General features: G+C 43.5%; 1 protein-coding gene across 1 annotated transcript; it reads right to left on the bottom strand.

The window, feature by feature from the left end:
* Positions 1–2,270: 2,270 nt before the first annotated feature.
* Positions 2,271–18,239, bottom strand: LOC124045260 (synapse differentiation-inducing gene protein 1-like). Its single transcript, XM_046364544.1, has 4 exons — positions 17,670–18,239; positions 15,278–15,773; positions 4,008–4,145; positions 2,271–3,155 (listed from the first exon to the last, which is right to left on the bottom strand). The coding sequence occupies exons 2-4, from the start codon at positions 15,707–15,709 to the stop codon at positions 2,994–2,996; spliced, it is 732 nt and encodes a 243-aa protein (XP_046220500.1). The 5' UTR covers positions 15,710–15,773; positions 17,670–18,239; the 3' UTR covers positions 2,271–2,993.
* Positions 18,240–19,974: the final 1,735 nt, after the last annotated feature.

Raw genomic sequence — 19,974 nt, 5'->3', positions numbered from 1 at the left:
GAATCAAACAGTTAAGCAGCAGTGATAGGATTCTGTCTGAATCAAACAGTTAAGCAGCAGTGATAGGATTCTGTCTGAATCAAACAGTTAAGCAGCAGTGATAGGATTCTGTCTGAATCAAACAGTTAAGCAGCAGTGATAGGATTCTGTCTGAATCAAACTGTTAAGCAGCAGTGATAGGATTCTGTCTGAATCAAACAGTTAAGCAGCAGTGATAGGATTCTGTCTGAATCAAACAGTTAAGCAGCAGTGATAGGATTCTGTCTGAATCAAACAGTTAAGCAGCAGTGATAGGATTCTGTCTGAATCAAACAGTTAAGCAGCAGTGATAGGATTCTGTCTGAATCAAACAGTTAAGCAGCAGTGATAGGATTCTGTCTGAATCAAACAGTTAAGCAGCAGTGATAGGATTCTGTCTGAATCAAACAGTTAAGCAGCAGTGATAGGATTCTGTCTGAATCAAACAGTTAAGCAGCAGTGATAGGATTCTGTCTGAATCAAACAACTTCACAATGCCTTGGCTTGACATGTTTTAGACTAAATATGCAAAACGAAGTGAATACAAATACAGACAAATCTATGATTTTTGAAGAAATATTAGTTATATTCTACATATTTATTCTCCTCAAAACAAAGGAATTGACAAAATAGTTTTATTCCCAGGGTGGTGGATGACTAATATGACTCCAGTTTGCTTCGGGTGGTCTGAGCTCAGCTGCGGATGCTGAGAGCGTGGGTGAACATTCCTCCCTATTGAACAGACACAGGGAACACATGCTGCACTCACTCATTCTCACACACTTCACTACCCTATACAGCTTTCATTGACAAGCTCTTTCGCCCCCATCCTCCCCACTGGACCATTCCATCCATTAGAGGCCTAAAATACTGAAACGGGAGGGGAGCTGAAAAGGGAACAGATGAGGTCACTGTAATACCGGCAACCTTCCCTCCCCTTAACCATATACCAGATCTGTATCTACTTCCAACCTTGAATAAAAGGTATACTGTATGCACACGTCATTTCTATTCATCCTTGAGTTCAAAGATTATGTAATTTCCTATGGTTCATGTTGTCATTCAAAAACACAGAGGGAACTCAAGGACATTGGTGTTAGAGTTAAGAACGTGACATGACTGTCCTGTGAGGATTCAAAATAGGTCTGATCAGCTTTGCAACATAACTTCAACCAGACGCCCTCTCATCCGCGCGGGGGGTGGTTAACACCTCACCCTGTTGTAAATCAAGAGCTTAACAAGCTCACCATGAAAAGGCATAAACCGCGGCAAACCAAGGCATTTCTACATAAATACATCCATATTTCTTACTCCAAGTATAGGAGTAGTGTAATTGAGAGTAGATTTTAAATGTAACAATGTTAACTGTCTCTGTCCCCCTCTCTCTTTCGCCCTCTTCGTCTTTCGTCTTTTGTAACAAACAGCCATATTGTTGTCGGTCCGCTAGGGATCTGTTTCTAATGTATTAAGTCTGTATGTTTATCTTGTGTTACCATTTAATTATCTAGTAAATAAATTATTAAACCAATTTGTGTAGTATTGAATCATAAGTAAGGCTGAGTTTTTTTGCAGATGCAGGACGTTACGACTATTCAGAATGATGATATGATACAAGGTTATGATTAATAGATGTAATAGGTAAAGAACTTTAGAGTTTCATTCAGGAAATGGTAACTCTTTAAAGAACCACTCTCGTGGTGCCCCAGATCCTAATGAGTTAATTGTTACATGATTCATTTAATCGGGTAACAATTAAACATAGTTAGTAATTAGATAAATAACTTCAGATTAATGTTCAAAGTCAAGTCACGACAAACGTCTCCCTGTGTATTTGAGTCATTCTGCTGGCTTTGAGTGGTGCTGATGAGAGGCCAGACAAAGAAGGGGGAGGGGGGGAGGGAGGGAGAGAGCGAGAGATGGGCTTGATGGCTCTACAGTCTCGAGGTGAATAAAAGACTGCACTCGTTTCGTTCTGCCATCCTGACTCCAAAATGTATGTTTTGTTCCTGAGCTTTCAGCTTGCTGGCAGTTAAAGTCACCTCAAGGCGAGACCATGAGTGATGCCAAACACAGAGAACAGAGAAGCAGTGCCAGTGAGGGGAGAAGCCAGGAGGCGAGCAAATTGTCAATATAACTCACAGTGGCCAACAATGCATTCTGACATCCCTCTATTATACGGTCAGAAATGCCCCTCTCCACACTCCTCAAGGAAACAATGAATAAGTGAGAAAGACAGGCAACAGGAAAATTATTCATGCCAAATGTATTTATTCTGACAGGAGATACAGTGCACAATAAACACATTTTCCTCTTGATCACTGCTCACCAGTTTTATCTACATTCTCCGATAGGTTTCTGTGTTGAGAGTCGATTGACTGATGATGGCAGATTAATTTCCCAGAACCTGGACTGGCGAGCAGTTTGATGAATAATCAGTAAAGTAAGCCTTCTTGATGTAGCATTTCAGACACAATGACTGGCTCATTATGACTCCTTGTGGCATGGAAATCAATAAGAACAAAAACATCATTTGCACATGAAGTATTTAAAGAGAACTGCAAAAATGATGGATGGGGGCCTCCATGATAATGATGAAGATCAGTGGAGGAGTTTAGCTCTGGAATTAGTATCATCACTTTAATTTTACTAGGAGCAGAACAGTCATCTTTCCATTGATGTTTTCCTCATTACTTTGTGAACCTTGAACATCATTATCAGGCTGATAAACCTAGAGAGAAGATGCTGGGAAATAGACACAAGGGTGTAATCCAGATGGATACGTCTGTGGTTTACATTGTTTGGTCAGGGTAAACATTTCAAAACACTGACTCTGTTCCTTCCTCTCCTCCTCTATCCTCTCTGCTGCTCCTCACCCCAAACATCTAGACAGAGCCACATCTATAGGGGATGGTGCTTCAGGGTTGCCATAGAAGAGACAGCTTCCTAAGCACTCCCCCGTGGCCGTGGTTCTGCTGCTATACATGTCCTCCAGACGTGGACAGGTAGGCTACGAGGGCCACCACCACCCCCACGTACATCCCTGCCCCGATGGTGATGGAGAGAACAGCAAGGAACAGGGCTCTTCTGGAGCTACTGCTTGCCCTGGAGAAGTCTCCCTTAGCAATGGCCTTGCTAGTCTGAAAGACAAAATATAGAGAAATGAGTCATGATTAAATATGACTGAGAAAAATGTGAGTAGGTGTACATTTACTGTAGAGCGAGAAAACAAGACATTAGTTGCTATGGCAATTATGTCACTACCATTTTGAAAGTGACTAATGTGGTGTTTGGATGTTTTTGTATCCCTCCGAAAGGACCCTCACATAACCCATTTGTCCTTTTGACACATTTATTTGGGTCATTTTACAATGTAATTGTCTTTGCAATTAGTTTGAGAGATGTTGCGAACCACTGAGATAAATTGTAGTTGGATTAGGGGGCAGGGAGGGGACCTGCTGCATTCAGAACCTGCTCACTAAAGTGCTGCTATTTATAGATAGACCTGGGGTTCAGTATAATCACAATAATGGTGAGACAGTCCTGGGGGCAGCAGCTATCCTGTCTGTTCATTATCTACTGAAAAATACATGTAAATAGTATCACCTAGATACTCCCTTGGGAAATGTATTGCTAACATAAAATAACATTTATTGTTGAGGTATTTGATTGACTAAATGTGACCATAATTGAAAATAAAATATACTGTATATATAGCGGCACAATCATCCTTTAGTTTGAGCTGTACTCAGTTTCCTTTGCTCTCTGCTGTATGGTTGCTTGTGATCACAAGAGTAAATAGGGGCGGGTACCTACACAGTTTACGCAGTAAATGGTCTGTAATAATTGGTATGGGCCGATGGATGTAGAAAATGAGCTGCGTTACACTTGTGAGAGAGCACTTGTGCCTACTGAACTTGCAGAGTGTTCTGGGGGTAATTAGCATTAATAACAGGGTAGTAGGTGTAAAAGTGTACTGGTCCTGGACTCACCCTCTGGGAAAAGTAAAAGGCTGCGATCCCTAGGGGCCAAAAGCAGCAGAGCATGGAGAAGATGGCCAGGCCCAGGTGGTCCCTGGGGGGTAGCATGATGAAGTTGTCCTCACTCTCACTGTCACTGGAGCTGTCACTCTGGGAGGGAAGGGCACAGGAAAGAGCCAGTCAGTTGGGATAGTCACTTTTGGTGTACGTCTGAACAACTACATTATGGTGACGCCAAATCAAATCAAATTTGATTGGTCACATACATGTATTTAGCAGATGTTATTGAGGGTGTAGCGTATTGCTTGTGTTCCTAGCTCCAACAGTGCAGTAGTATCTAACAATTCACAACAAAACACACAAATCTAAAAGTGAATGAATGGAATTAAGATACAGTGCCTTGCGAAAGTATTCGGCCCCCTTGAACTTTGCGACCTTTTGCCACATTTCAGGCTTCAAACATAAATATATAAAACTGTATTTTTTTGTGAAGAATCAACAACAAGTGGGACACAATCATGAAGTGGTGCGACATTTATTGGATATTTCAAACTTTTTTAACAACTCAAAAACTGAAAAATTGGGCGTGCAAAATTATTCAGCCCCTTTACTTTCAGTGCAGCAAACTCTCTCCAGAAGTTCAGTGAGGATCTCTAAATGATACAATGTTGACCTAAATGACTAATGATGATAAATACAATCCACCTGTGTGTAATCAAGTCTCCGTATAAATGCACCTGCACTGTGATAGTCTCAGAGGTCCGTTAAAAGCGCAGAGAGCATCATGAAGATGAACACACCAGGCAGGTCCGAGATACTGTTGTGATTTGGATACAAAAAGATTTCCCAAGCTTTAAACATACCAAGGAGCACTGTGCAAGCGATAATATTGAAATGGAAGGAGTATCAGACCACTGCAAATCTACCAAGACCTGGCCGTCCCTCTAAACTTTCAGCTCATACAAGGAGAAGACTGATCCGAGATGCAGCCAAGAGGCCCATGATCACTCTGGATGAACTGCAGAGATCTACAGCTGAGGTGAGAGACTCTGTCCATAGGACAACAATCAGTCGTATATTGCACAAATCTGGCCTTTATGGAAGAGTGGCAAGAAGAAAGCCATTTCTTAAAGATATCCATAAAAAGTGTTGTTTAAAGTTTGCCACAAGCCACCTGGGAGACACCAAACATGTGGAAGAAGGTGCTCTGGTCAGATGAAACCAAAATTGAACTTTTTGGCAACAATGCAAAATGTTATGTTTGGTGTAAAAGCAACACAGCTCATCACCCTGAACACACCATCCCCACTGTCAAACATGGTGGTGGCAACATCATGGTTTGGGCCTGCTTTTCTTCACCAGGGACAGGGAAGATGGTTAAAATGGATGGGAAGATGGATGGAGCCAAATACAGGACCATTCTGGAAGAAAACCTGATGGAGTCTGCAAAAGACCTGAGACTGGGACGGAGATTTCTCTTCCAAAAAGACAATGATCCAAAACATAAAGCAAAATCTACAATGGAATGGTTCAAAAATAAACATATCCAGGTGTTAGAATGGCCAAGTTAAAGTCCAGACCTGAATCCAATCGAGAATCTGTGGAAAGAACTGAAAACTGCTGTTCACAAATGCTCTCCATCCAACCTCACTGAGCTCGAGCTGTTTTGCAAGGAGGAATGGGAAAAAATGTCAGTCTCTCGATGTGCAAAACTGATAGAGAATACCCCAAGCGACTTACAGCTGTAATCGCAGCAAAAGGTGGCGCTACAAAGTATTAACTTAAGGGGGCTGAATAATTTTGCACGGCCAATTTTTCAGTTTTTGATTTGTTAAAAAAGTTTGAAATATCCAATAAATGTCGTTCCACTTCATGATTATGTCCCACTTGTTGTTGATTCTTCACAAAAAAATACAGTTTTATATCTTCATGTTTGAAGCCTGAAATGTGGCAAAAGGTCGCAAAGTTCAAGGGGGCCGAATACTTTCGCAAGGCACTGTATATACATATTAGGATGAGCGCTGACTAAAATACAGTATAATAGAATACTGTATATACATATGAGATGAGTAAAGCAGTATGTACACATTATTATAGTGACTTGTGTTCCATTATTAAAGTGACCAGTGATTCCATATCTATGTACATACAACAGCAGCCTCTAGGTGCAGGGTTGAGTAATGGGGTGGTAGCCGGCTAATGATGGTTATTTAACAGTCTGATGGCCTTGAGATAGAAGCTGTTTTTCAGTCTCTTGGTCCCAGCTTTGATGTACCCACACTGACCTCGCCTTCTGGATGATAGTGGAATGAACAGGCCATGGCTCGTATGGTTGATGTCCTAAATTAACTTTTTGCCTTCCTGTGACATTGGGTGCTGTAGGTGTCCAGGAGGGCAGGCAGTGTGCTTTTGGTGATGCGTTGGGCAGACTGCACCACCCTCCGGAGAGCCCTGCGGTTGTGGGTGGTGCAGTTGCTGTACTGGGCAGTGATACAGCCCGACAGGATGCTCTCAATTGTGCATCTGTAAAAGTGTGTGAGGGTTTTAGGTGCCAAGCCAAATTTCTTTAGCCTCCTGAGGTTGAAGAGCCACTGTTGCGCCTTCTCACCACACTGTCTGTGTGGGTGGACCGACGATGTAGATAGGGGCGTGCTCCCTCTGCTGTTTCATGAAGTCCATGATCAGGTCCTTCATTTTGTTGAGGGAGAGGTTATTTTCCTGGCTTCACTAGGGGCCTCACCATCGCCAGGGCCCTCCCCATCCTCCCGCCAATAGTTAATTGTCGATGAGCTACTCATGCTAGATTATCTACTTACACATTTTAATGCATTTTTAAATCAGTATGTGTACCTCAAAGCTGTTTCTAACACAAAAAATCTGCTAGATTATAGGGTCAGATTCTACAACATTGTTCCATGGACCTGAACTTGTCAGGCAAGTCACTTTGCACTGCAGACATAATGTGATACACTGTGACATACTGTGAACAGTGTGATAGTTGATGACAAACACCCCCAGGCATATCTGCCCTTGTTCTGCTTACATGTAGGACATGATGGGCTCAGCCAGGCAGAGAGGATTTGTATTTCTGTCAACACCCATAAGCGACCTGACAGATACCGCTGGATTAACGGACTGTTTCATCATCACCAGGTGACAGCGGAAACGGGAAGAAGACAGTGTAATTTATGTGCTAAATTGCCTCTACAGAACGAGAAAGACCCCTCCCCCATCCTTCATGTGCACCTCCACCACAGGAAGCTGCTGAGGGGAGGATGGCTCATCATGGGGTAGCAGGTAGCCTAATGGTTAGAGCATTGGGCCAGTAACCAAAATGTTGCTAGATCAAATCCCTAAGCTGACAAGGTACAAATCTGTCGTCCTGCCCCGGTAGGCTGTCATTATAAATAAGAACTTGTTATTAACTCACTTACCTCGTAAGTCGCTCTGGATAAGAGCGTCTGCTAAATGACTTAAATGTAAATGTACCTAAAAAAATAAAAATATATATATAATGGCTGGAATGGAGCAAATGGAATGGCATCAAACACATAGTAACCATGTATTACCATTACCACAAGGCAGGGTAGCCTAGTGGTTAGAGGGTTGGACTAGTAACCGAAAGGTTGCAAGTTCAAATCCCTGAGCTGACAAGGTACAAATGTGTCGTACTGCTCCTAGGCCGTCATTGAAAATAAGAATTTGTTCTTAACTTCTTGCCTAGTAAAATAAATAAAAAATAATAATAAAATAAAAGCCTCCACAATTAAGGTGCCATCAACTCTCATCTGTTTGCTTGAGAGGCTGTGAATGTTCTGAGGGTTGTGGTGCTGTGCCTTGATCCTCCTCAGAGGCCCCTGGGTAGCTGAAGGACTAACGAATGGAAAAGTCTGACGCTGCTGTGGGCACTCTGGTACGGGGACAAAAGTTGAGAGCCAAACACAAGGAGCCACATCTCTGGGATGACCTTTAAGAAGAGAAAGCCTCACCTTTGCAGTTCTCCCAGAGAGGGAGCTGCTGTTTGATTAAATGAATGGCCCTCCATCAGGACAGGATTCATTTGTTAGTCTTGTTACTCGCAGGGATCAAACAAACCTAGGCGACTGAGGGAAGAGAGGAAATGAAAATGGATGTTCAGGGCCGAAAATAAACGAGCCAATTTAAAGAGGACGAGAGGAGAGGCGGAGAGGCGGGCAGAGGGAGTGTCTGTCAAAGCTCTACAGCCAATTATAATACAGCATGTAGACAAAGTGGACATAGTGGCAAAACCCTCATATCACTTTCTCACCCATTGGCAAACATGTTAGAGAGAGTGATAAACATATTGATGTGCCCTTGCATTGTGCATTAAACGCCACAAGTACTGTGCTTGTAGAGAGAACAAAGTGATAGAGGATCTAAAATGTATTACATAATACTTTACATCCATACGATTATATAGCTACAGAAGCTATGTCAATTTTGTATGAAGTTGCACACGGAGACCCACATGCATGACCAATGGCCAAGATATTTTGGCCCACAATGGACTTGTGAAATAATTCCTGGTGGAGACCTGTAGCACCAGGTGAGATTCTCTACATCCAACCACATTTCTAATGAATGCCCATGTCGCTGTGGATAGATTGCTAGACTTGTTATGGGAATATGGACAGACAGTGGTGCATTACACTAAAGCCAATCTGAGAGTTAGCCAGTCAGCCAGTAGCGGCAGGCATTTTGAGGCCAGTGTAATTGATGAGACTCCTCCACTGCACTGGTCTGTTAATTATCCTCAGACTGCACTCCCAGAGGGCTCGTTAATGACGGCAGGGGACACTGGGCGCACCCACAGGTCACACAGACAGCCATGGCTCCAGTCACTAAGGAATGGCATATTCACCCACACCCAGGCCTGAGTCTTGTTTTACCCCTTACACACCAGCAGTATCCTGATTCCCTATCACATCTGGTGGGAAACGCTGGCAGAGGGACTAAACTGTTGACATTTTGAAAAAACTTGCTTTTCATCTACAATTATGGATATTAAACATTGCACAGAGCTTAGCAAAACAAAAATAATTACTGAGTAAAGAATTTAGATGGGTGTCATTGAGGACATGGTCCAGTCATGTGTTATTGTGTGGAACAGTTAATGCCATCATATGCCTACTGAGAACCATGTTTTAAATGTATTTTTTAATTTTTAATTTCACCTTTATTTAACCAGGTAGGCTAGTTGAGAACAAGTTCTCATTTGCAACTGCGACCTGGCCAAGATAAAGCATAGCAGTGTGAGCAGACAACACAGAGTTACACATGGAGTAAACAACTAACAAGTCAATAACACAGTAGAAAAAAAGGGGGAGTCTATATACAATGTGTGCAAAAGGCATGAGGAGGTAGGCGAATAATTACAATTTTGCAGATTAACACTGGAGTGATAAATGATCAGATGGTCATGTACAGGTAGAGATATTGGTGTGCAAAAGAGCAGAAAAGTAAATAAATAAAAACAGTATGGGGATGAGGTAGGTGAAAATGGGTGGGCTATTTACCAATAGACTATGTACAGCTGCAGCGATCGGTTAGCTGCTCAGATAGCTGATGTTTGAAGTTGGTGAGGGAGATAAAAGTCTCCAGCTTCAGCGATTTTTGCAGTTCGTTCCAGTCACAGGCAGCAGAGTACTGGAACGAAAGGCGGCCAAATGAGGTGTTGGCTTTAGGGATGATCAGTGAGATACACCTGCTGGAGCGCGTGCTACGGATGGGTGTTGCCATCGTGACCAGTGAACTGAGATAAGGCGGAGCTTTACCTAGCATGGACTTGTAGATGACCTGGAGCCAGTGGGTCTGGCGACGAATATGTAGCGAGGGCCAGCCGACTAGAGCATACAAGTCGCAGTGGTGGGTGGTATAAGGTGCTTTAGTGACAAAACGGATGGCACTGTGATAGACTGCATCCAGTTTGCTGAGTAGAGTGTTGGAAGCCATTTTGTAGATGACATTGCCGAAGTCGAGGATCGGTAGGATAGTCGGTTTTACTAGGGTAAGCTTGGCGGCGTGAGTGAAGGAGGCTTTGTTGCGGAATAGAAAGCCGACTCTTGATTTGATTTTCGATTGGAGATGTTTGAGATGAGTCTGGAAGGAGAGTTTGCAGTCTAGCCAGACACCTAGGTACTTATAGATGTCCACATATTCAAGGTCGGAACCATCCAGGGTGGTGATGCTAGTCTGGCTTGCGGGTGCAGGCAGCGATCGGTTGAAAAGCATGAATTTGGTTTTACTAGCGTTTAAGAGCAGTTGGAGGCCACGGAAGGAGTGTTGTATGGCATTGAAGCTCGTTTGGAGGTTAGATAGCACAGTGTCCAATGACGAGCCGAAAGTATATAGAATGGTGTCGTCTGCGTAGAGGTGGATCAGGGAATCGCCCGCAGCAAGAGCAACATCATTGATATATACAGAGAAAAGAGTCGGCCTGAGAATTGAACCCTGTGGCACCCCCATAGAGACTGCCAGAGGACCGGACAGCATGCCTCCGATTTGACACACTGAACTCTGTCTGCAAAGTAATTGGTGAACCAGGCAAGGCAGTCATCCGAAAAACCGAGGCTACTGAGTCTGCCGATAAGAATATGGTGATTGACAGAGTCGAAAGCCTTGGCAAGGTCGATGAAGACGGCTGCACAGTACTGTCTTTTATCGATGGTGGTTATGATATCGTTTAGTACCTTGAGTGTGGCTGAGGTGCACCCGTGACCGGCTCGGAAACCAGATTGCACAGCGGAGAAGGTACGGTGGGATTCGAGATGGTCAGTGACCTGTTTGTTGACTTGGCTTTCGAAGACCTTAGATAGGCAGGGCAGGATGGATATAGGTCTGTAACAGTTTGGGTCCAGGTTGTCTCCCCCTTTGAAGAGGGGGATGACTGCGGCAGCTTTCCAATCCTTGGGGATCTCAGACGATATGAAAGAGAGGTTGAACAGGCTGGTAATAGGGGTTGCGACAATGGCGGCGGATAGTTTCAGAAATAGAGGGTCCAGATTTTCAAGCCCAGCTGATTTGTACGGGTCCAGGTTTTGCAGCTCTTTCAGAACATCTGCTATCTGGATTTGGGTAAAGGAGAACCTGGAGAGGCTTGGGCGAGGAGCTGCGGGGGGCGGAGCTGTTGGCCGAGGTTGGAGTAGCCAGGCGGAAGGCATGGCCAGCCGTTGAGAAATGCTTATTGAAGTTTTCGATAATCATGGATTTATCGGTGGTGACCGTGTTACCTAGCCTCAGTGCAGTGGGCAGCTGGGAGGAGGTTCTCTTATTCTCCATGGACTTCACAGTGTCCCAGAACTTTTTGGAGTTGGAGCTACAGGATGCAAACTTCTGCCTGAAGAAGCTGGCCTTAGCTTTCCTGACTGACTGCGTGTATTGGTTCCTGACTTCCCTGAACAGTTGTATATCACGGGGACTATTCGATGCTATTGCAGTCCGCCACAGGATGTTTTTGTGCTGGTCGAGGGCAGTTAGGTCTGGAGTGAACCAAGGGCTGTATCTGTTCTTAGTTCGGAGCATGCTTATCTAAAATGGTGAGGAAGTTACTTTTAAAGAATGACCAGGCATCCTCAACTGACGGGATGAGGTCAATGTCCTTCCAGGATACCCGGGCCAGGTCGATTAGAAAGGCCTGCTCACAGAAGTGTTTTAGGGAGCGTTTAACAATGATGAGGGGTGGTCGTTTGACTGCAGCTCCGTGGCGGATACAGGCAATGAGGCAGTGATCGCTGAGGTCCTGGTTGAAGACAGTGGAGGTGTATTTGGAGGGCCAGTTGGTCAGGATGACGTCTACGAGGGTGCCCTTGTTTACAGAGTTAGGGTTGTACCTGGTGGGTTCCTTGATGATTTGTGTGAGATTGAGGGCATCTAGCTTAGATTGTAGGACTGCCGGGGTGTTAAGCATATCCCAGTTTAGGTCACCTAACTGAACAAACTCTGAAGCTAGATGGGGGGCGATCAATTCACAAATGGTGTCCAGGGCACAGCTGGGAGCTGAGGGGGGTCGGTAGCAGGCGGCAACAGTGAGAGACTTATTTCTGGAGAGAGTAATTTTCAAAATTAGTAGTTCGAACTGGGCTTTTTCGATCACAGAAGTCAACAAATGAGGGTGCCTGGGGACATGCAGGGCCTGGGTTTACCTCCACATCACCCGCGGAACAGAGAAGGAGTAGTATGAGGGTGCGGCTAAAGGCTATCAAAACTGGTCGCCTAGAGCGTTGGGGACAGAGAATAAGAGGAGCAGGTTTCTGGGCATGGTAGAGTATATTCAGGGCAAAATGCGCAGACAGGGGTATGGTGGGGTGCGGGTACAGCGGAGGTAAGCCCAGGCACTGGGTGATGATGAGAGAGGTTGTATCTCTGGACATGCTGGTTGTAATGGGTGAGGTCACCGCATGTGTGGGAGGTGGGACAAAGGAGGAAACAGGGGTATGAAGAGTGGAACTAGGGGCTCCATTGTGAACTAAAACAATGATAACTAACCTGAACAACAGTATACAAGGCATATCGACATTTGAGAGAGACATACAGCGAGGCATACAGTAATCACAGGTGTTGAATTGGGAAAGCTAGCTAAAACAGTAGGTGAGACAACAACAGCTAATCAGCTAGCACAACAAACAGCAGGTAAAATGGCGTTGACTAGGCAACGGGGCCGACAGATAAAACAAACAAGCAGAATGGAGTACCGTGATTAATGGACAGTCCAGCGTGCATCAGCTATGTAGCCAAGAGATCAGTGTCCAGGGGGCAGCGGTGGATGGGCAGGGAAGCTGGACTGGCGAGTGTTATCCAGGTTTTTAAAAAACTAACAATGACTAAATAGCTTGTAGCTAGTTAGCTGGTTAGCGTCTGGAGGTTCTTGAGTGTGTTCTAAAAAATTAAAAATAATAGCGATTCCGTATCACATTGGGTGAGGCAGGTTTCCGGAAGGTATAAACAAATTAAAAATCAAAAAGAGATAGAGAGTAAATATGGGTCTAGTGAGTGTTTGGGACGCGGCGATTCAGACGGTTAGCAGGCCTGTGCTAACAAGCTAACAGTTCGTAGGCCTGGGCTAGACAAGGTAGCAGTTAGCGGACCGGAGATAGACAAGCTAGCAGTTAGCAGGCCAAATTAGCAAGCAGGGAGATAGCGAGGGCTAGAGAGTTAGCCTTTAGGGGACGTCGCAATGGGGTGAGTCTGTTTATTCCTCTTCATGCGGTGACATCGATAGACCGGTCATGGGCCCGGGTATTGTAGCCCAGGAGTATGCTACAGGTGCTCTGGCCGGGCTAGCTTCAAGCTAAGTGGGTGGAAACGCTAGCTAGCTAGTTGTGAAGATCCAGCTGAAAAAATGTTCCGTTTGCGGTGGGAATCCGGGGATGCATCCGGGGATGAAAAATAAATAGGTCCGTTATGCTCTGGTTAGAGTCGCGTTGTTCGAACTGGCGAGAGCTTTCCGGGCTGAAGGTTAGCTGATGACCGGTTAGCTGAAGACCGCTAGCATAGCTGGTGGTTAGCTGGCTAGCTTCAGTTGAGGGGTTCCGGTTCCGAAGTAAATATAAATACTTTAGGAAAAATAGCTACATTGGGTGAGGCGGGTTGCAGGAGAGTATTTGGAAGCTTAGGTTTAGCAAAATGTTTTTAAAGAGATATGCGAAGAAAAATATGTAAAAAACGAAAAAGAAACGATATACACAAGGGACATGACACGACAGGACGACTTACTGCTACACCATCTTGGAATTCAGCATACAGATGCAGGGTTTTCAACATAATCTTTTATCTTGGTTAACACAGAACTAATGTCTCAAGTAATTGGTCAGCTGAGCGATTAAGTTTCGGGTCCATACGTGTTACGAGAAGAGATGCTAGAGCAAGGAGCGGAACTGGAACGAGGAGCTCCACCCTCTCTCTGTGCAGTTACGGACTGAATGTCCCGTCCCCTTCTGAAATTCGAAAGATGCTAACACCTGCGAAATAGTGATTTGTCCCAAAAGCCAGTGAGGAAAAACACAAACACCTGAACTACAGCTGCTCGTTTTCTTGTAGATCTGTCCAAGAGAAATTCCATAACTTATGATAAACACAACATGTATAGAAGAACTAACAGCAGATACTGACTTTGACGTGTAAGAATTATCGTCCAGCGTTTTCCCTCTTGTCTAAGTGTGTTGAGAGCATGTTCACTTTAAAAGCCTTCTACAGAGCTTTGATCTCCAGCTGTAGAGAGCTGTATCACATCAACACACACCTGGCTGGCACACCCACTTCATCTCCAATTCTTGGAACTACATCCAAGGATGAAATGATCTACCGACACACACGCGCACTCACACACACGCACACAAATGCTTGACAGAGGGTTAACCAAGAGAACCAGCTCTCAAGTTCCAACTGGAAGCCCAACTTTCATCTCCTGGGTGTTAATCAGATTAATTTGTTCTTTGAATCTACCTGGAATAATTGATCTGCTGGCCATTTTGTGTCAGGCCATGCTTCAGCCCAGTCTCTAATACTCTCAAAGCACTGCATTAGCTGTGGCATTAATGGCCGTCTCTGCTGTGAATCTATCCATCTGCTGAGCTCCTAGTGACAGGAGCTGGACTGATCGTAAGTCCAGTTAGGGATCTATGCACTCCCCCCGCTGCCAACTCACGACAATGGGTATTTTACAACCCTTGCTGCATGAAATGAGATTGTTCCACTTTTCAAAAGAAGTTGCTCTCCCACTGTCACCGTTTTAGTTTGAGGTGCTTAGTCACAGTTTTGTCCTAACATAACAAAAGGACTGGAGTGATATGATCAAAGATGAACAGGGAGATTTGCCAACAATTATGGAAGAGAAAAACAGTACAATTACCCCTGTATTTGATTTGTAAGATTGCTATAAAATACACCAAATTGGTCATTTGGTGAACAGACAGTTAGGTGGAATAAATAGACATTAATCATGCTGGCTGCTTTAGCAGCCTATTAGAAAGAGGTAGGGAGATTTGTTGGAAATGAAATAGTTATCATGAAAAGCATTGAGTGCCGTGACCCATTATTCTGGGATTGATTTCTGCAACTCACTATTACAATCCACACAATTTGACGTACATGTAAACCTTTTTATTTTAATCGTCCTATTAATTTATGTCCAACTGCTCTCTACTAATAAAAAACAACCTTTTGATTTGAACAATGCTCATTGTTTAGCCTGTATGAGCATCAACACATCTCAAATCCAAAGTTGTAGTTGGTCATTTATAGTTGCCCTCTGTGTGATCTCTCACCTCATACTCGTGTCCTTCCTCCTCCACCTCATAGGACACAGTTTGGATCGTCACATCCTTCTCTCCCATTAGTTTGTCCTGAGGGTCCTCTATGGGGGCTCCCTCCACTCCCAACACACTGTCCTTGTTCTCTGTGAACGTGGTCTCGGAGCTCTCACTCTTAGAGTCCTTGCTCTGGAGGCTGACATTGTCCTTATACAGGATAAAGTTGGGCCTATAGAAGGCCTCCACTGCTAAGTGCAGAGAGGTAGCATCCAGGAACTGCTGGGCCTGAGTCTTGCCGTTGCTGCCTGTGACAAAGTAACCAATGATGTTCTCCTGGTACTGGTGGTTGGGGTAGTCACTCTGGTACGCCTGGTAGTCGTTGTGGACCACGTGTCTACTGCTGGTCTTATCTAGAAGAGGGTTCTGCAGCTCACTCAGACTCTCCATGGTGGGAGACAGAGAGGGACTTCAGGGAGATCAGAGTGGATAGACCGCAAACACTGATAACGAGCTGGAAGGGAAAAGACAGGTAGAGTTACGGAAAGTGGGATGAGGTATGATATGTAATGACATTAATTTGTATGAAACTCTTGCCAATGCAATGACAATAGAATCTGCTATATTCTTCACACGGTATTAAACTAATGGCATTCACCCACACCTAAACCACCAAATCACCATCTGTAACTGTTGCACATTTCATGCCCCTAAATTCATATAAAAACGGTGGTAGAAAGTCATTCATCATTTTCCAAGCTCCCTCCAACCAAGTAAGATGAAGACAAATGTTTAAGGATTTTGCAATGCATACTGATCAGAGTGCTGAGCTACCCTCATCACTGCATCATTGGAGTGCCTTGCTCTAGAAGAGGGGGAAAGCCTCTCATAGGTCATGAATAAGCTCCAGTGATGTTGACTGTAGTCACTTTAGCTCTATGAAATCAAGCAAAACAAAGCAAAAGCAAATAGCAAAGGTATTTTCATGCTACGGTAAGTGTATTCTCAAGAGGCTATTTCAATAATGACAATAACACCATCAGGGGAGCGTGTCACCAGGGTAACATGTTTTCCTGTGAGCTAGTTTGTGGTTTTAAGCAGTATGATTCACATGCTCTGAAGAGCTGGCAAAACTCACCACAATTCCCTCTATCACTATCAGACAGGGAATAAATAAATAAATAAATAAAACTCGTAGCCAATGGAAGCGGACCAGGTCAGTCCCAGAGGAAGTTTATGAAAAGACCTTCTTAATCTTTCCACCCAAGCCTACTCACTGAGGTTCTGATGAAAGGAGAACCTATCAGCTTAATCCTGGTACGTGATGGGATATTTTCTGTCTCGCATGGCATGCAATGGAAAAACCCAGTGAGTTGCCTATATCCTGCATTCCTATAGCATAGTCATAGCATTCTATAGGTCGACTATGGAATGATGGCATTAAGGTGGCTATGTCAGATTAGTCGTCATGTAGAGGTTTATGTGTGGAAGAAGGCATAGTGGGACGGAATTCTGAGTAATAGTTTATCCTCCCTTCTAGGAATATGTTTTTGGGGATTCACCCAGGAGCAATATCACAGAATATGTACAGTAAGAAGCTTATCTAAGGGCTGTAGCAATACTTGTTAATTCAGCGTGGACCTGTAACTCTATGAAAAATCATGTCCATTTGGGAAGATTCCCACAGCAGACAAGTGCTTTCTCCTCTACACATCAAAGCAAAGTATCAATTAAGATTTACATTCCCTTTATATAAGTATCTCCAGAGGATATTTAAATGGAATTACAAAGTGATTCTCATATGCCTTTGAGGATGCATCTTTGCTGCTTTTCAGAATAGAGGAAATTCCATTTCACAGTACATTACACAACAAAAAGCACATTTCATCTCCACTAATAACTTATCAGACAGACAGTGACATGCACTTATGTTTGTATGAGTCTGTGGCTAGAGAGCACAGTTTGGTGTGTGTATGAGGAGGGCTCATGAGCTGTTCTCTCTCTGTCTCTGTCTCTCTCTTGCTCTCTCTCTGATTAATATGATATAATACATTTTTGAGAGGTGACAACTATCTGAAATGATAAATCACTTCTAACAATATTTTACAGTGCTTAGTCCATTTTGGAATAAAACTATGGCTAATTGAATGGCCAATTCGGAAATGTCACATTCCTATTCCACATATATATATCAATGGCAGTCTGTCTCTATACATTTTACATCCATTATTTATATCTAATGGCATTTACACTTAATGTTTAATCAGAATCTCAAGATATTACATTTACAAATCATGAATTATAGGGAAACTTAGATGAACAATCAATGACATACAAAGTGAAAATACATGACAGTATGCAATGCAAATCAAAACAATTCAAGGTAATCAATTGAGTCCATCGATCTTACCTTTGTATAAGATCCTGCCACAGACTGCCTCAATAGCATTCCCTTTACAGTTGTCCAAGAGTCGATGGAAAGCGAATTGGGCTCACAATCATACCCCTGTACCTCATATAAGTTCACATCATAAAATTTGAAAAATTGATAAAACAAAACGAGGACCAATTTGCAGGTCACTTTCGCTCTCTGTTGAAACATGAACTGACGGCCCGCTCTATGTTGTGTGCCGCTAGCTGAGAAGACAGACCGCTGCGTATTGAACCCAGTCTGGAGAGAAGGTGGATATTTTACGCACACTCACCGCTTGGGTTCACTTCCTCAATCACTCTCTAAATGACTATCAGTAATAGCTATAGCTCATATAAAGTACATCGAAGATATGTCTTCCATCCACTTTGCGACACAAAGTCGGTTGTAGCCTAGTCTACAGAGCGTGCTTGATGGTAGAATCACCACCGCTCATCTATGTTACACGGCGAGGTGCGGATGACTATGCCGTCGGGGTCCAGCGTCATCGTATGGACATACACTCCTCTTGAAGAAGATAGATCTTGATGTCCTACAGACTGACACAGCCTTCCATGTTCCTATCCCTGGTCTGGTGAGCATGACGTTTGTAGGATGGGTACTCATTTTACTTCTGTGTATAACGTCCCTATACCCTTTTTAGTTCTTAACAATGACGTGACATTATTATTTACCATTTTCATTATAGAATTTGTGGAGTCTTTTCAATTGTCTCTGTTTTTATTACTGTGACTTTCATGAGCTACTATTCAAAATGGTCTATGTCTGAGTCTGAGCTCGAGGACATGATCAAATCTAGAATAAATCAACCCTACTATTCAGGTGCCGCATCACATTAGAAACGAATTAACATTGTTAATATCCTTGCATTTACATTTGGTTAATATTTCAGATGAAGCTCATGAATGTATTATAAGTCTGCCAGTTTGGTTGACCTTAATGCCCTCCTAAGCTGCTTAAGATTTCATGCCTTCAATTTATCATTGTAAATAGTGTTTACATAACATTAATATATATGCGATTTCAATGCAAGCACAGCAAAATAGTGACCGTGACAAATTCCACACACTGGAATTAAGCTTTGATACTTTTGACATGTCACCAGGAAAATCTATTAGGCAATGACTTAACCATTTATAGGATGCAAATAGCTAAATCCAACCACATCAGCACCAACAGTTGTTTAGTGCCAGTAAATACAATTCTGAATGTCATCACACAACGTTCAAGTTACTAGACACAGACATGTAATAATTGGCCCCACACAGAAGCCAAGGTGGAGCTTTCAACATATTGACGGGTTTCTTTTAGACCTTCATTTTTTATTTTTTTATTTCTCCTTCATTTAACCAGGTTGGCCAGTTGAGAACAAGTTCTCATTTACAACTGCGACCTGCCCGAGATAAAGCAAGCAGTGTGACACAAACAACAACACAGAATTACACATGGAATAAACAAACGTACAGTCAATAACACAATAGGAAAAAAATCTATATACAGTGTGTGCAAATGAGGTAAGATTAGGAAGGTAGGGCAATAAATAGGCCGTAGTGGCGAAGTAATTACAATTTAGTAATTAAACACTGGAGTGATAGATATGCAGAAGATGAATGTGCAAGTGGAGATACCGTGAGGCAAAGGAGCAAAATTAAATAACAATATGGGGATGAGGTAGTTGGATGGGTATTTACAGATGGGCTATGTACAGGTGCAGTGATCTGTGAGCTGCTCTGACAGCTGATGCTTAAAGTTGGTGAGGGAGATATGAGTCTCCAGCTTTAGTGATTTTTGCAATTCGTTCCAGTCATTGGCAGCAGAGAACTGGAAGGAAATGCGGCCAAAGGAGGAATAGGCTTTGGGGGTGACCAGTGAAATATACCTGCTGGAGCGCGTGCTATGGGTGGGTGCTGCTATGGTGACCAGTGAGCTGAGATAAGGCGGGGCTTTACCTAGCAAAGATTTATAGATGACCTGGGGCCAGTGGGTTAGGCGACGAATATGAAGCGAGGGCCAGCCAACGAGAGCATACAGGTCGATGTAGTGGGTAGTATATGGGGCTTTGGTGACAAAACAGATGGCACTGTGATAGACTGCATCCAATTTTCTGAGTAGAGTGTTGGAGGCTATTTTATAAATGACATCGCCAAAGTCAAGGATCGGTAGGATAGTCAGTTTTACGAGGGTATGTTTGGCAGCATGAATGAAGGATGCTTTGTTGCGAAATAGGAAGCTGATTCTAAATTTAATTTTGGATTGAAGATGCTTAATGTGAGTCTGTAAGGAG

Source organism: Oncorhynchus gorbuscha, linkage group LG10, assembly GCF_021184085.1.
Source record: "Oncorhynchus gorbuscha isolate QuinsamMale2020 ecotype Even-year linkage group LG10, OgorEven_v1.0, whole genome shotgun sequence".
Lineage (NCBI taxonomy): Eukaryota > Metazoa > Chordata > Actinopteri > Salmoniformes > Salmonidae > Oncorhynchus > Oncorhynchus gorbuscha.
This window is presented reverse-complemented; position numbering and strand designations above follow the sequence as displayed.

Excerpts from the sequence above, each read along its gene's own strand:
- LOC124045260 (XM_046364544.1), bottom strand. The coding sequence starts at position 15,709 with ATGGAGAGTCTGAGTGAGCTGCAGAACCCTCTTCTAGATAAGACCAGC. Across the intron at positions 4,146-15,277 it reads AGGAAGGACACGAGTATGAG|AGTGACAGCTCCAGTGACAG; the intron begins GTGAGAGATCAC and ends CTTCCCTCCCAG. Across the intron at positions 3,156-4,007 it reads CCTTTTACTTTTCCCAGAGG|ACTAGCAAGGCCATTGCTAA; the intron begins GTGAGTCCAGGA and ends TTTGTCTTTCAG.